At 41.0% G+C, this 17,458-nt stretch overlaps 1 protein-coding gene across 1 annotated transcript; it reads left to right on the top strand.

Moving 5' to 3' along the window:
• The first annotated feature begins 613 nt into the window (after positions 1-613).
• On the top strand, positions 614-15,510 carry pex10 (peroxisomal biogenesis factor 10). The gene is made up of 6 exons (XM_074681377.1): positions 614-1,061; positions 2,585-2,665; positions 2,750-3,162; positions 10,862-11,028; positions 12,628-12,757; positions 15,212-15,510. Exons 1-6 carry the CDS (start codon positions 950-952, stop codon positions 15,278-15,280), a joined length of 972 nt encoding a protein of 323 aa, XP_074537478.1. The 5' UTR covers positions 614-949; the 3' UTR covers positions 15,281-15,510.
• The last annotated feature ends 1,948 nt before the right edge of the window (positions 15,511-17,458 follow it).

The following is a 17,458-nucleotide window of genomic DNA, read 5'->3' as shown; positions in this document are numbered from 1 at the left end:
TGCTCTCTTAATAGTGCGCACACAAGAGACTGAGGAGCTCAGGACGCGGTCACACTGGCCAATCGTGCCGTGCCTAAGCACGCTTCAGCCGTAAAGCACGTTTGGAATGGCCAGTGTGACCACAACTGAGCCGTGCTCAAGCACAATTCCCTTCCGTTACTTCATGCACAAGCACGAGCACGCGGACAGCGCGTGCGATCCATTACCTCTGATCGCCGCGAGCACATCTCTCGACAATCATTCTAAACAAATCTAGCACCTTGGTAGAATGGGCTTATTGTGTTACCCATCTGCCCCAGCTCGTCGTGGAGAGGGAGAGGGGATTTCCAGGGTTGCTTAAATTTTGACTTTCATTCTCCTCTCCCCCACTGCATTAGAAATACAACACAAAATACCCAAACTGCCTGTAAGATAACACTACCAAGTGCCCTGAAATCAAGAATAATAGAGGTTTATCTGGTTATGTGTAGTTAAAAAAAAAAGAAGAAGAAAAAAAGAAAAAAAGGCTATAATCTAACGACAAATATTCTCTCATCTCAATAAGGTTCAAACTAAAAGCCTGTAGTTCCTCCTCCGGGCGTCAGGTGGCGCTGTCCGTAAGGGTGCTGCTCAGTCTCTCATTCAGAATAACATTTCCGGTGTTCATCACAAAGCAGTTTGTTAGCGAGATATCAGTTCGAAAACTGGAGAGATGACATTTTTCTGCATATCATGACTTTTAAAATATAGCGACTGCATGTAATATTTTACTTTATGTTATTTTGCTGGGGTTTTGTCTCTCTTGTGAGGTGTATTTTAGTCAGATTGAGCAGTTAGCAGTTGCTAAGCTAACGCTCTGAGTCCTGTCTGGAAGAAAACAAACATGCCAAACTTCAGCGTCAGGATCTTCACTCTCTGTCATGATTTCTCTTTTTTTTATAGGAAATAGTTTGTCTAATGTTTGATAAGGATGCCACTCGCTCCTGCTAATCAGTCTCAGTTGATTCGGTCCCGTCAGAAGGATGAATATTATCAAACCTTTCTGAGGAACAACGCTAACGAAGCTTTTCAAACACTTGCAGGTAAATCTATGGAATGTTTCATATATACAAACATATGACTAACATTGGGGAAAAACTGTAACTATAGCTATTGTTTGTCTTTATAACCCGTACATTACTTTCCCATTGCTCTCCACTGGCTGTGCTCCCTACCTGGTGCATGAATAGAACCATGAGCTGCCTTTTAACCAAAGCTTTTTACTGCTTTTGCCTTTACGCCATTTCTACTTTCTTACTTATCTGTATCTTAACTGTAAGATTTACCTGTTTTTAAATTATATTCCAAGATTTACGACTCTGCTTTACCTTGCAGTCACATCAAAATTTATCATTGTTATTTCTAGTATTTTTAAAAGTTAACTTTGATTATTTTTTGTAAAAGTGACAATTTTCATTGTGTGTTTTTTTACTTCTTGTTTTATTTTTACCATCATAATTTCATCTTCTTTTATTTATTCATCTAATTTCTTAATTTTGTTGTTTTTATTTTTCCCTACCGTGTATGTTCCCCTCTTTTTCTTAATTACTTCTTACCTCTGGTCCTCATGGTATCAGTCTATGTTGAGCTTTGTTGCTGCCTCAGTTTGCTATTCTTCTTCTTCTTTTTCTTCTTCGTCTTCTTCGTCTTCTTCTTTTTCTTTTATTAGTTATTATTATTGTTGTTTGTTGTTGTAGTAGTTGTTGTTATGTTATTTTTATACCTGCAGTGTCTTCAAACAGAGGTGCCCATTGGGTCTTTGTTGTGTTACGTTGGGTTGTAGACTTTTGGAAAACCACACAACATTTAAATAATGGGTTTTAATTCTTTGGTGGATGGAGTACCTTCAGTAGAAATTCAGTCAAAGTACTGGTGTCTCTTAAAAAATGCCTCTAGTAGAGGTGAAAGAGATCCTAATTTAAATGAGTTACTAACTTATTCAGTGAATGATGAGGAAATATGATATGAGCATCTGGTATTATGTGTGCTGTGCAAATATTAGTGTATGGAGGTTAAAGTCCAAGTAATTGTATGACTGAACGGTGGCAATAAAGAGTTATAAACTCCTAACTCATAAACTACATGCCCTCTGTAAATGAACCATTTATTTTATATTCTCACTTCATGTTAATGCACAGGGCTTCATTGCCTGGCTGAGAAAACTTTAATTCTGCTCAGTTCAAAAAGACAAAATGGAGGAGGAACTGTGATTTAAATTTCAGGGCTAACAACTTTCAAAGTGTTGTCATCAATTTTCAAAGTTGGTTAAACTGCTCAGTACACTATGAATGAGCATAAATGTAGTAATAGAACAAAAATTAAATTTTTATAAAGACATAAAAAACAAAGTATATGTCACATTAATTGGTTGTAATTTCCATGAAAAGCTTTGTTTGTAAAGAGATCTCAGGAATTCACCAGACTGTGCAGAAGCTCACAGTTCTTATGTTTGTCAAACTAATGAAGCAACTGTTTGTTCACACTGGTGATAGCTGTCAGCTGTGTCAGAAAATTGACTTGTTTTCAGAGTTAAAGTTTTTTAAAATGTGTTTTTCTCTTTCTGAAGGATCTAAAAGATGGCTGGACTGGAGGAGAGAGATAGAGCTGCTGTCAGACGTTGTGTACTACGGTTTAACGACTCTCTCAGGTGCTTTTCAACAAAGGATGGCTCAAAGGCTGTCTATGCTTTGTTTGAAAGTTGCCTTTGGTTGAACATATTTATCCTCTCTAGGCTTTCAGACTCTAGGAGAAGAGTACGTCAACATTGTCCAGGTGGACCCCTCCAAACGTCAGATCCCCACACTGGCCCGACGCGGCCTCTTCATCTTCTGTCACGCCTTCTTCCCATATGTCCTGGATAAGGTCCTGGTGTGTCTGGAGAACGAGCTAGAGGGAGGGCAGGAGAGTCAGACGGGCATTGGCCGGCGGCAGGCAGCATCCAGATGGTGGAGCCTGGAGTCGTGGCTGAAGAGGTGGATGCGAACGGTTGTTGGGATGCTGTCAGAGCCGCAGAAGAAAGCATGTCTGCCGGTTGTGTTCGTGCTTCAGCAGAGTCTGTCCCTCCTGCACCGACTGCACGTGGCTCTGTTTTACATCAGCGGCTCGTTCTATCACCTGTCCAAGAGGATGGCTGGTATCACCTATGTAGGTGTCCACTTACATGTTCACTCTTAAAATGTATCTATGCTTTGCAGGAGCTCTTTCTCTCCTCTGAATATCCTAGGAAATGGTTGCAGGTGACGAAATGTTTGGTTTGTTCAGATGTTTCTTGTTTGTTTCTGCCACTTCTCTCACAGACGACTGTAGATGCTGGCTTGTTGAATACGTAGCTATGGGGTTGTGTGATTTGTCACCCAGACGATGATTCCTGCTGCAGATCTGAGCTTTAGATAGATCCTTTCAATGTCCTTCACAGGAAATTTGTTGCCACTGTCTGCACAGAAAAAGTACACATACACAAACAGGATGAAGTACACATACACGAACATTAACCTCCATATCCATGCCCTTACAGAAAAACTCATAGCCATGCGTTGTCAAACACATATTTACAGCATACCAGAGTCACTTGGGTCCCTTGTTCAGCAAAGTGATGGCAGAGGGGACAAAGCTCCTGCTGAAGCATGCCCGCATGATGTCAAGCCCTGTATGGCAGTGTCATCAGAGTATTAGATTTGTGTGGTGATTGATGAGGGGCTGGCGCAGTCATTAGTGTAGAGGGTGTACAGGAAAGGGCTTAAGACACACCTCTGAGGGGCTCCGGTGTTGGTGATGGTGGAAGAAGGTGTTATACTGCCCATTCTAACTTCTTGTAGCCTGTCAGTGAGAAGACTATAGCCGCGTTTCCACCAAGCAGTCCGGTTCGGTTCAGTATGGTTTGGCTCAGTTTGGTTCAGTTAAGCCTGATCCAGTTTCCGTTTCCACAGCAGTGCCCTCTCGTGGTAGGCTGCATATGTAAGCCGGATGCCGAAAGCCTCAACTGTTAAATAATAGTGTGACGCCATTGCAGCGTGACACAGTGTACCCCGCTACTAAATCCAACGAAGAAGAGAAAAGTAACGCAGTTAACAAAGAGCAACGATGGAGGACATGCAGCATTTCGTCCTCTGTGATTGGCATGTAGCTCTTTGATGCAAAGAACAATCAAACTTTGTTTCAGAGAAGTCTGTGAGCCAGCAGGAGAAATACAGCCGCTGCTGTCACACAGGAAGTGACCATTCTTTCTACCAATCAATGGTCTGCAGTATTGTAGCTCCACCTTCTGGGATCGGATTGGTTCAGTCTGGCATCCATACCAAAGGGTCCCAAAAAGTGTGACGGCTCAACTCGGTTATTTAGGGATCTGTCCCAGGATAAGTCAGTGGCAACGCCACAAAATGCGCGCTGTACTGAGATGAACCGAACCGGGTCTGCTTGGTGGAAACCCACCTTATGTATCCAGTAGGGCTGCAACGATTAGTTGACATAATCGGCTACGTCGACGATAAAAATTAATCGAAGCAAATTTTAATAGTCAATGCGTCATATTATTGTTTTTATTGTCGTTGTCACATGGTGAAATCAAATACCAATGGGTAATACTTATCTGTAACTTCAGTTCACAGCGTGAGGTGCTGTGTTATTGGTAGGGCTGCACGATTATCGCAATCGCAATGTCAGCACATGCAATTACGTAATCGCAAAAGAGGTTATCGCAATCGCAATCGCAATGTCGGCACATGCAATTCAGATTTTTCTCCATGATAACCAAGCAAGTCTGTAGACTCATCATGACACAACTTTTTTTATTAAATCGCAAGCACAATCGCAATCGCAATATTGTCCACCTAATCGCAAATCGCACCTTTTCCCCAACGCAGCACTAGTTATTGGATACTTTTATGGGAAAAGGTCACTAAGTTCATACGTGAGGAATATTGATGAGGAAAATCTCCATCCCCAGAGAGCGCTGTGCCCTGTCGGAGGCTCTGCATCTCCGGCCTGGACAGCCTGACAGCTCCCGGAGTTTAGCGTCTGATAGCGTGATTTAGAGAGTCTCCTTCACTCTCTGTTACAGACTGTTTTTCAAGATCTGAGTCACAAACTAGTGTCAAAGCTCTCCTAACTTTTGAAAAGAGAGGACATTTATCTGATGGAGCTCTCACTTTTAAGCTCACACTGCACCGGTAACACTCAGCGCGGGAGGAGGAGGGGCGGAGTGCGCATGAGCGAAATAGCGCATGTAGAGAAACGAAACTAAACGCGTTGTCATGGAGAGCTGGGAGAGAGTCAGACGGGATCATACAGAGAGCAAAGCCCCAATCAGCAAATAAACATTAGAAAACAAGACCAAAGTCACTAATAAGAGGTCTGTCCTGCGTACAACAACTTCATTTCCCTGTTACCTGCTTCATTCATTTTGAGATTAATTTAATTTTTTTGGATAGTACTTATTAGGGCTGGACGATATGGCTGAAAAATAGAAATCTCAGATTTTTTTCACAAAAAATTTGATTTACGATTTTTTGACGATTTTTTTTTTCCTTTAAAAAAAACAATAAGTACATATGACAGAGAAAACTCAAAAACAGTTTTGTTTTGATTTTGTCAAAAACTTAATAAAACTAACCTCTATTTGACTCTTGGAATTTGAATTTTCAGCTCTTCTGTTTCAGTAACTTCAACTTGTAGTTTTAAAGGAGGCAGACTTATTTACATTCACAGTGAAAGCTGCACCATTTTGGTCGTTTTGAATTTAAAAATACTGCAAGGAAAAGCATGTACGGTACTGTTTCAGTGCACTACAGCGCTATTCAGTTATATTCTAGGGTTAAATGATTAAAAAATACACTTAATTTCTGTTTAGTTTTATTTTTTAAAGTTGTAGACTGTTTATCCTTTAATTTTAATACAAACAAATATGTAAAAATAAAAGCTATTTATTCAAGTTTGGGCTCACAAATTCCATGCCTCCCTACATAAGTCAGTTCCCTGGTCGGGCACCCCAGTCTAAAAAGTCTGGTCCGCCCCTGCTTGACAGAGCACACCTGATGCTGGTTCGTTATGTTGCTCTGTTCGTCAGCAGATGGATTTATGCTAAATGGAGGATTTAGTTGGCGGAGCAGAGGGAGTTGCAGGGAAAGACAGGACTCAGATTTACCCAGACTTCTCAGTCATGTCTGTCCGAGCAGCGCGCCGCTCTGTTCGATCGCCTATCGTCGTCCCGTCTCCCACCCCGCAGTCTGTTTTCACAAATCATGATCCATCCAAATTACCATAAGAGGGGATTTTCTTTGGTAGAGGAAGGATGTTCTGAGAAAAACTAATGTATATATCTTTACTATCTAAATCTCAAAATGTTCAAAGTATTAACTTGAAGAGCAGCAGGTTTTACGCACGTCAATCACATCATTAATAATAGTCTGCAGGTGAACATTAAAGGGTCCTGGCTTTGTAAATGTTTCAGTCAAAGATCTAAACTCCTGAAAAGTGACAGATAGAAAACTGAGGATTGGAGGAAATGGATTTGAACGTTTACTGACGAGAGGTGTAGTTTATATCAACCTCTTTGGGTTGTTGATACGGACTATGAGGAACACGTGTCCGTCAAGGTGCTGGGTGTCAAAGACGCGCAAGAACATTTTTATGACATTTAGGTTTCTGTTGTTTTGTTCGTGAACTGTTAAATAACGCTACACACGCTGAGTCAGCACTTCGGTATAAAAGGTGCGCAACAGTGGTGAGAAAAAATTCGAATTTTTCATTTTTTAAATCGTCCAAGAGGAAAAATTTGAATTAATCGATATAATCGATATATCGCCCAGGCCTAGTACTTATATTTTTTTATGTCATCATGAATGAAATAAAGACAAACAAACATGACACAGGGCTGACCAATCAGAGGTGAGAACCTAATTCTGGGTAAATGCAGCGAAAATGCAACACACACGTTGAGTTATAAAGGTCTGCACATTTTAAAGGCCAAATTAGGTTGAGACACAAAATAACAGTGATTAATCAACTAATCTATTGATTAGTCGACTTAAAAAATAATTGTTAGTTGCAGCTGTAAGAGTAAACAGACTGGCCTTTTTATTTTTTTTTTATTTTGTTCTATATTTTGCATTTTGCTGTGCGAAACAGTGTTGTTTATTTGGCTCTGTTATGAGAGAGATCGTTTTGGCATTTATTTGGGATACATTATGGTTTTGAAATAATTGAACAACAGAAAAATAATCGTCAAACTAATCACCCAATTAATCATTAGATTAGTCGACTAATTGATAAAATAATCGCCCGATTAATTGTTTTAAAAATAATCGTTTACCCCTCCCCTTCTCATTCACTGGATACTAGGGCTGGCCCTAGTATCCAGTGAATGAGAAGGGGAGGGACGTTGAGATGGTGAAGCTCCCTGATCATCTGATGATGCTGGATGGTGTTGGAGACAGAACTGAAGTCAATGAAGAGGACTGTGGCGAAGTTACTGAGTTTTTCCAGGTGTTGCAGGAGGGAATGTAGGAGGCATGCCACAGCATCCTGTCTCCCCCTTTAAGCCTTGTATGCAAACTGATAACTGTCCAATTGCGGTCTGACTATTGGGAGGATGATGTTGAGTATCAATTTTTCAAGGCATTTCATGATTACTGAGGTGAGTGCAACTGGTAAATAGTGGTTGGATTCTGAGGGACAGGGTTTCTTGGGTACAGGTATGATGGTGGATGTTCTCCATAGAGTTGGAACTGAGACTTGTTGGAATCCCAGAAGATAGAGTGAAGAATGGGATAAAGCTCTGTAGCACAGTGCCTAAGCACTCGTGCCTCGACACCATCCGGACCTGAAGCCTTGCCAGGTTTGCACCGTTTCAGCTGCAGGCGCACGTCCTCTACTGTGAAAGGAGCAGCATGAGGTGGTTCTTGGATGGGGATGGTTAGTTTAAGCAGTGATCTTCATTCCGGGGTGTAGTTGATTGTGTCAAACGGCCATAAAATGTGTTCAGATTTTCAGCAAAGTGGCTGGGTCAGTTATCGCAGTGGGTCTTGTTTTGGGGATATAGCCACTAAGTGTTCTTACCTTGTTCAATATGGAACCCCAAAAGATTCATAATTAAATAAATAAAAACAACATTTTGAAATAAATACCATTTTGATGAAATAACAGACAAGCATATAATATGGCAATTAAATTGTGAAATAAGGCAATGCTATTATGAAATATGTTTTATTATCCTTTAATATCGAATTCTTATAATTAAATATTTCATGATGATCATTTAAACAATTTCATACTTTTTTAAAATAAATACTTTTTATTCATTTTCCAAGCTTTTATAAAATAAAAAAACGTTTTTTTACAAAGTCAATTTTATTTCAAAATGTTCTTTTTCACAACGGCCTCTTTATTTCATAATGTCGTTTTTCAGCATAATATCTTGGTCTGTCAATCAAAGCTTGAAGGCGGAGCCAGTTCAGTAATTGGCTGATCCTATACACAGACATTGCAGCAGCACTTGCAACATCGGTTCAAACGAGAAGACGCTAAGTCTGGAAAACCTATGAATGCATGCTACCCTTCAGAAAGAATGGCTGCAGAACAGAAGACCGTTTCCGAGTTGCTCAAGGAAGTTGCAAATCGGTTGGACAGCAGCAGAAGACCTGAGCCTGAGAAAGGACTTTAGCAGCAGCAGCGTGTTTTTAATGAGGTGGTGTCTGGAAGTTCACTAAACAACAGCCCAGCAACGACGCTACCAAATGCTAGCACAGGTCCCACCCTCTAGCTTTGATTGACAGACCAAGTCATTCTGATGAAAAAGGACATTATGAAATAAAAAAGGCCATTGTGGAAAAGGGCATTATGAAATGAAAATGGACTTTGTTAAAAACGTTTTTTTTTTAAATAAAAGCTTGAAAATTAGGTAAAAAGTAATTATTTAAAAAAAGTATGAAATTGTTAAAATAATCATTATGAAATATTTTATCATAATAATTCAATATTAAAGAATAATAAAACATATATCATAATAACATTGCCTTATTTTACAATTAAACGGCCATATTATGTATTTGTCTGTTATTTATCGAAATGGTATTAATTTCAAAATGTCGTTTTTATTTATTTAATTATGAATATTTTGGGGTTCCATAGTTCAACGCCTGTTTAGTGTTCATGCTGCTGAATTTTTGTTGTAGTTTCTGTTTGTATTGAGTTTGGCATTGATGATATTCTTTATTTGACGGTTCATGACTTTAGGTGCAACCCAGTCCTGCTTTTGATATGCAGTATGTTTTTGCCTGAAGCGATGTCTGATCTGTGGGGTGATCTAGGGTTTTAAGTTTGGATATCTTTTGAAAGTTCTTACTGGTATGGTTGTGTTGGTGCAGAATTTTATATTGTCCGTAATGACAGAAACCCTGTCATCTAAACTGCCATCTGTGTACGTCAGCGACCCCTACAATTGTGCAGTGGCGTCCCCCAACCACTGCATGACGGTATAGGTCTGTGGTTTGTAGCGCTTCAATACTGGCTTGTAACCCAGAAGTAGAACAACAATGTTATGGTCCACACAGCCCAATGGTGGATGAACACGTCTGTGATGTTGCCATAACACAAGTCCAAAATATTCTTTCCTCTCGTTGGTATGTCCACATATTGTTGGAATGATGGTAGGGCACTGTTGAGTCTGCAGCTGTTAAAATCCCCGACAAACACCAGCTGCTAGCGTAGTTAGCCACTAGCTCAGCTGCAGTAATAGCGTTAACGCTAGGAGGGATATAACCTTAGATGATCCCGACAGTGGGAACTTCTTGTGGGAGATTGAAAGGGGTGATTGGTAAGTGTCAACAGCTCCAGGTCAGGGGTACAGTAGCGTTTATGTACTTTTATCAATGACTGAAATGAGAAACCTCCTATCTGCAAAATTCACTTTTTTGAGAAAACTAAAAAAAAAAAACAATGCTGAATGCTATTTGTTAAGGATACTCAATGCATGACACACTGATTTTAGACTATTTTAAGATATTAACTGAAGACTGAATGTGAGCAGCTTTCCTTCTTCTCATCATCCAGAGTGAAATCAGAAAATTTTGCAGACAGGAGGTTTTGCACGTTAGCCATTGTGATGTTGTTACACCACCTGTTGTTGATGTACACACAGACCCCTCCACCTGCTCCCTTGGCTGGTCTGCTCCGAAGACGGTGAAGATGTCAAGTTGCACCTTGGTGTCAGGGACCACCATGTTGAACCAAGTTTCAGTCAGGGCGATCATGCAAGCCTCCCAGAATGTCCTCTCCACCATGCATCTCGCATGGAGAATGCTTATTTTATTCAATAGAGCCTGCACATTTGCCAGAATGATGGCTGGGAGAGGGGGTTTGAAGGTTTGCCTTTCCATCTTGGTGTGTGCCCCCCCTTGCCTACCCCTTTTCCTTGGACGGATCTCTGCTGGGAGAGGCCGGAGTTGTAGCAGATCTCCCCAGGTGTAGGTAATTTCTCTCCTGCTGGGGAGGCCGGTTGGCAGTACACAACTATTCCAGATAATCCATATCAAGAACAATATGCTCCAAGTCACTTTATGTAGTGTTGTCACAGTGATAGACAATGCCAGGCAAACACAAGATACTGACAAGCAAAACAAGACTAGAAACAGTAAAGACAGGACAGCGTACAGAGAGGCACGTACAGACAGTGTCGTCACAGCAGAGCATGCGCCGAGCTGTATGACTTCTGTTATGAAACAGTAGTTGCTACTGATCTGTTGTGAAATCTGGTATCAGTTTAACCTGAATCACAGCCTGTTGGATTTATTTAACGCTCCATACCCTCGTGATTTTTCTGTGTGTTATTGTCTTTTGTGTGTTTGTGTAGCTGCGGCTCACGAGGCTGAACGGCAATGATGGGAGCATCAGGAGCAGCTACAGGCTGCTGGGGACCATTTCCCTCCTCCAACTGCTCATCGCTGTGTGTCTGCAGATCTACAACTTCAGGCAGAGACAGAGGGCTAGGCAGGAGTGGAAGCTGTACAGGAACATCAGGTACAGAGCCAGGATGAGACAGAAGAGCCAGAGACATGTGACATTACAGTTCTCCACATAGGGTTCATCTGCACAGGTGCTTTCTGACCCAGGAACATGAGTACAAATTCATGCCTGGGCTAACTGATCTACTCTTTGAAACAGTGAGAATGTGTCTCTGTCAGCTCCCGGTGTTCCAGTTTAAAGAGTGGCCCTGTAAACTGGAGACCTTCAGCTGAACGTGTCAGAGGATATCCAGTTTACGGCAGCTGGTCAGACACAGAAAAAGTCCTGGGGAAGTCATCCTGGTTTAGTTTTTTTTTTAATCCATGTCAAAATATCCTTATCAGATAAGTATCTAACAACAATCAAGATGCATAAAGACATTTTGTCAGAGATTCAGCCCAGAGATTCAACCCAACGAAAACGTGAGCTGAGCACTGTAGCTAAGTCTTTGTTTTCTGACTCTAGATCAGTGGATAGACCTCTGACAGACCTCTTTGTCTGTCTCTCTATGGGCTTTATAATGACGACTCAAAGTGCGTTGCTGTACAGTCAGCTCTTACACGTACTACTTATTTTTAAATCGGTGTATCTGATTTCAAATTTTAAATACGCGGATGTGAACACAGCTGTAGGGTACATATCACTTGCTAACAGTGCTCACTCACCAGGACACCTGCTCCGTTCTCCTCTGGTTCTCGTCACACCACAACTCCACTGCTCTCCTACAGTCATTTCTCCTAATCCTGCCCTGTTCCTGATCTCCATCTTTCCTAACAGGCTCATAGTCATAACCTTAAGGAATGACAGTCTGATCCATGTTTATTAATGTTAAACAGAGGCAGAAGCAGTGGGACTCCCCTCTGTAACGTCACCTTCAAATCACAGTTTTTAATGAGGAAAGAAAAATAAACATACTAAAATGTCACCAGGAGACCCTGTGCTTTATTCATTTCAGAATTTCTTTCAGGATATTGTTTTTAAGTTATTTTCCCATTAATCTCTTAACTGTTGTCTTTAACCAGCGGCATGCCCTTTAAATTAAAAGTACGTCAACATTGTTCAGGTGGATCCCTCCAAACATCAGATCAAAGCCTGCACAGACTGAATAACCTCCGTGCTAACGGGCTAATTGAGGTGTTGCATGTTAAGATACTAACCTGTGTCTGCTTTCTTTGGATCATGTTTTCTGAATGGCCTTTGTTATGTTTTACTGCCATCTACTGGTCTGGAGTGGAAATGCCTGCACTCTTATTTTTTCCTCCAGACATCACCGGATGTCTGGAGAAATACACACAAACAAACAATACATACAAATAACACTGTTTTGTGTTATTTGTATGGGACTTCAGCCATAATGCATTGCAAGAACCATTTACTTCCTGGAACAAAGAGCACCCCATGGGGTAATCTAAATGTTTTTGTTGCTGATCCTTGTTTTGGCTTGTTTTAGATTCATTCAGGACAAAAAGCGGAGACTACTCCAGTTGTAGATTTAAAGCTAGTTACACAACCACAGCCTGACAGAACTGACCACTGCAGGTTTTCTAACAGAAGCCTTGTTGTCTGACTGCTGCATGAAAAACTCTCTGAAGTCTTTGAACTGTCTGTTTCCAGTCCTCAGAGGACACCGAGCCCCAGAGCCGCTCACTGCATCCTCTGTCTGGAGGAGAGAAGACACTCCACCTCCACCCCCTGTGGACACCTCTTCTGCTGGGAGTGCATCACCGAGTGGTGCAACACCAAGGTGAGGCTCGAGTTCCTGCAGCCACAGTTCATCACAGACTGGTATCATCATCTTCATCAGTCACCTTCATCACAGAGCTGAAGTCAGTCAGAGGAGGAGTAAGCAAAACCTCAAACATACAGCTCAATTCCTCAATCAGCTATTAAATACTGGTGTATAAGTGGCACCGGTGTATAAGACACAGGACACTTTTTAGATGAAAACCCAGGTCTTACAGTTTTTCTTGATTGTTTACACACATTTTCTGAAAGGATGCCTCTTATTCTCAGAACTCTACACACAAATCAAAAAATCACTCACACATTTCTCAAAACCCCTCAATTCTCCTGCAAAATGAAACTTTACATCCAAAACAGTCTTTATTCTTCTCAAAATGGTGTTTTGTCTCCAAATGACACACACAAACCACTATATGGACAAACATTCATATGAACCAGTTGAACACTAATGTGCTCAGTGTAAAACACTGTGATTACATAATATTCATCATGACTCGGGTCTTTTTGTGTTCAGTGTGACACTTCTTGCAAAATATTTTAGAATTGTTTTTTTTGTTCGTTTGTTTTTGACTCAGAACACAAAATGGACGATGATGTTCCTTCCCCTTCTACGTCTTTTTGTGAGGTTGAATCCAACCTCATCAATAAAGACAAACTGGTGCTCCACTGCAGCCACCTCTAGCTCAAGGACTCTCTGAAAGACACAGGATAATATCAGAAATAGGCATGGAGTGGTCACTATTGTGAAATACATTCATTATGATTCCAATACTAAAACATGTATAATATTTACAGTTTTCAGGGTATGCATCAGTTACAGGATTGTAGAGGACTTACTTGCACATAGTTATATCACAGTTCTTTGACTCTGTCTGAATTGCGTTCAAAGGGAACTCTGTAGACTTGCTTCATCTTCAGAGAATTTCTTCGCAAGACACGGTCCAGAGTGGATAAACTTATTCTATCAACATTTGGAAAAATGTCATTGTTTTCTAGTACTTATCTTTGGATTTGTCGTAATGTAATGGCATTATTCTCGAGGACAATGTTCACAATTTGATTTTCCTGTTCAGGAGACAGTAGACACTCCCGGCCTCCTCTTGATGGTCGTCTTTCAGCTCTGCAATACAGAGAGTGAAATATTGTAAATATTGTGAAGGGATAAAAAAGAAGGAATACATTTCTCAAATAAACAATTTACTTTTTTACAGTCCTTCAGAACAGTCCACTGGCAATACTGTAATACTGTACTTATTGAGTACTGTGTTGAATTGCAGTACAACAATTTCCTAATACTAGTAAGACTAATTTCTTACCTATTTTCATTTTGGGATGTCCAGATGATGGATGCCACTGTGTATCTGCTCAAATTTGGCTGCACCCTTTGCCCAGCCTCCCTCATTGTTAGACCATGGTTTACCACATGGTCAACCAAAGTGGCCCTGATCTCATCAGAGATTATGGCCCTCATCCTTCATCGTCCCCGTCCTCGTCCTCCTCGTCATCCTTGTCCTCCTCATCCTCCACGTCCTCCGCGTCCTCCTTCTCTCATTCTCACACCTCTGGGTCTCCCCCTGATTTCAATGTTGGCATCCATTGTTCCAAAACAGAGAAACTCACCTGTTGCCCTTTTATGCTAAAGCTCTGATTGCTAATTGTAAAAATGTGTGACAGGTGTTTACCCATGTGATGAGTCAGTGTGCATAATAGGAATATTAATTGTACTTTTTTGAGTGGCATTGTTTTTTTTGTGAAAACAAGAAGTTTACTTCATGAAAATTGTGCCAAAACTCAGAGAATTGTGTGTAGTGTTTTGAAAAAAGTGTGTTGTAGATCTGCACTCTGAGTGTAAAGCAGGAATTGTGCTTATAGTTTAGCAGACTTGGTTCATGGAGTTGGTGCATTGGTTATATGTTGTGGTCATTGTGTCTCAGGCACCAAAAATTGTGTGTAAACAATCGAGAAAAACTGTAAAAGTGCAGCTTGTACATCCAGTTTTACAATGTTCTTCCAAACTCACATAAATATTTTTAACCTAGTACTGAGGAGGTGGCAGTGAGCAGGGCCACATTTTCCGCATTTTTAGTGAAACACTGTTCAAGGAAACAAGAACTTAAGTCTTAAAAATCTGAGGAGGTTTCATGCAGACAAGTATGTCAATGAAAAACTAACACATTCTGGTATTTATCAGCTAATCAAAGCAGGCTTTGGATGGAAACAGATGGCAAAAGATACGAAGACCTTTGAAAGCTCAATTCATAACAAAGACCTGAAATATAATTTAAAAAATGTATTAAAAGGTGGAATGAAGTAACTGAGAAAAAGTTGTGTTTTGGGCTGAGCATCTCATATTTTGGGTCAGTTATTTCATTTGGGGTCCTGGAATACAACTAACAGTAACGCTCTGAGTGTGCGCTGATGTAACTCATCAAAACTGTGCGTTTGTTTCTCACAGGCAGAGTGTCCTCTGTGCCGGGAGAAGTTTCAGCCTCACAGACTGGTTTACCTCTGGAACTACAGATAGACCTACAGCACACACACACACACACACACACACACACACACACACACACACACACACACACACACACACACACACACACAAAGAAGCCGCCATCTGCTTATTTTTCCCTGTTAATTAACTCCCAGCTCATTCTGAGTAGCTGAAGTTGTGGATCGAGAGTCATCGTTTGATTGTATCAGTCAGGTAATGATGTTAACCTTGTGTTTAATTGAATAAAAACATGAACACATGCTAATAAACCGTGTGAAAGGTTCAGATATTTGTCTGTTTTTGTGTTTCAGCAACAGGTGATAGAGAGTTTACTTGGATTCAAGCAGCGGTGTTGTCACTCTTCTGAAGGAGCTGCTGAAATATTTACAGGTCTGAGCTGGACATCCAGAAAGGTTTATCATTTTTCCTCAAAATCTCTCTGGAGGTCTTTGTAAACCTTTAACCCCTCCTGTTCACTGCAGAAACCTTCACCTAGCCGAGAGCTGAGACAGTCTCCTGCTGAACAAGAAAACTGGTTTAACTCTGCTGCGTGTCAAAGTTTGGCACAGAGAGTAAAAAAGGAGAGTCAGCTGCGCTAGGAACTGTGAGATTTTCTTTTTATGGTTTCGTCTGCGTACCAATCAGCCCCTGAATCAAGGCCTCTTTCTTTTAAATGTCTCCAGGCTAAAAAAATAATTTGGCACCACGCTGAGGTTTTTATCAGATATCTGTTTCTGCTGCTTCCTGCTGATGTCAAGATAAGTTTCTGAGTCAATGATAAAAGACTTTTAAACGTCCTGAAACTCAACAGCTCTGTAGAAAACTGCTGTTACAATAGAATAGAATAGAATAGAATACACATTACTTATCTCCAAAGGGAAAGTCAGAGTCACTTCAGCAATACAAGAAAGTATATAGTAGAAAAACACTGAAGAGTATATAAACAGGATAATATAGCAAGTGTCCACTGGGAAAAAAGTAGAATGTCCACCAAAGACAAAAGCTTGTCCATCATGCCCCATCAGCCTCCACCTCCATAGGGTCCAGGACTGAGTTGGACTTCTTCACCAGTCTGTTCACTCTCTGTCTCCTGTTTCCTGTCAGGTCCGTTTAATATGACCCCTAGATTTCTAATCTGGTTCCTCACATTCAGAGGCCCAATCTCAATGTCCGCACCCACACGCTCACTGACTCTGACGCGCGCTCCCGCAAACTCCATGAGGGCTTAGAGCTGTCCCACTGTCAAATCACAAAGTGCGTGAGGGATCTCTTGCTGGCTTGAGGCCCTTACTGCACCCTTTCCGTGACTCAGCATGGCTGCAGACTTACCATGGGGGAATTACTCAGAGTTCATTTTAATGTGACATGGAACCATAGAAACGCGGGTTCCCAGGGGAGGCCCACAAACACAACAGGTTTAACAAATGCATAATACGGAAATTGAAGAAAGAGAGATGGCAAACAAGACCTGCAGAAATTAGAACAATGTTGATGCTTCATGAATATGTCTTTAAGAATAAATGTATACAACCGCCATAATTTTCCCAAATCTTTAGATCTTTACTCAAACAGTATGTGCAGTTTAATGAATTAATTCAGATTTTGAATTCATATTTCTTTCAGTTTGGTGGATAAACTGTTTTGACTTGTGCGAGCACACAGATAAAATGTCATTTATTTCAATTTAAAGCTTGTTCAATAACAGTTCATACTGCCAGCTCAGGTGAGCTACATTTTGACATGCAGGTTGTGTGAAAAGTGGCAAAGTGCTGCCCCATTCTGAGTTGCACCATGTTGAGCCCTTGTAGACTCGTGCACTCAAACACTTTCCAGGTGATCTTTAGTCCGTAAGGGCTCAGGGTTTTGGGGGGGACATTGAGATTTAGCCAGAGAGAGGGTGACTGATAACTCTTCCTCTGTGTTTCTGTGGGTCACAGACAGGTTTCAGTTCTGTCTGAGTTCAGTTGGAGCTGGAAGTGGGTTAGCAGAGTGGCTCTACAGGCCCATGTTCTCCTGCTGTCCGTGACACATCTTAACAAAAATCACATTTTAACAAAGAAAGAACCTGAGGAGTTCCTTCCTCAGTTTAAAGGAGGGAAGAGAGGAGAACTGATAGCTGCAGAATGAATGCCACTCAGTGGGCAGAGAGAGAATCAAGATTCAAATCAACATTAAGCACTTGAAAAGAAAGTCAGGAGGGAGACAAAA

Source organism: Halichoeres trimaculatus, unplaced genomic scaffold, assembly GCF_033239565.1.
Source record: "Halichoeres trimaculatus isolate MK-OKI-2021-1 unplaced genomic scaffold, fHalTri1.1 fHalTri1_scaffold_11, whole genome shotgun sequence".
Taxonomy (NCBI): Eukaryota; Metazoa; Chordata; class Actinopteri; order Labriformes; family Labridae; genus Halichoeres; species Halichoeres trimaculatus.
Note: the sequence above shows the minus strand (reverse complement) of the source record. Positions and strands in the feature narration are given on the sequence as shown.

Coding starts and splice junctions, on each gene's coding strand:
- pex10 (XM_074681377.1), top strand. CDS start 950: ATGCCACTCGCTCCTGCTAATCAGTCTCAGTTGATTCGGTCCCGTCAG. Junction 1,062..2,584: donor AGCTTTTCAAACACTTGCAG/GTAAATCTATGG, acceptor CTCTTTCTGAAG/GATCTAAAAGATGGCTGGAC. Junction 3,163..10,861: donor GGATGGCTGGTATCACCTAT/GTAGGTGTCCAC, acceptor GTGTTTGTGTAG/CTGCGGCTCACGAGGCTGAA.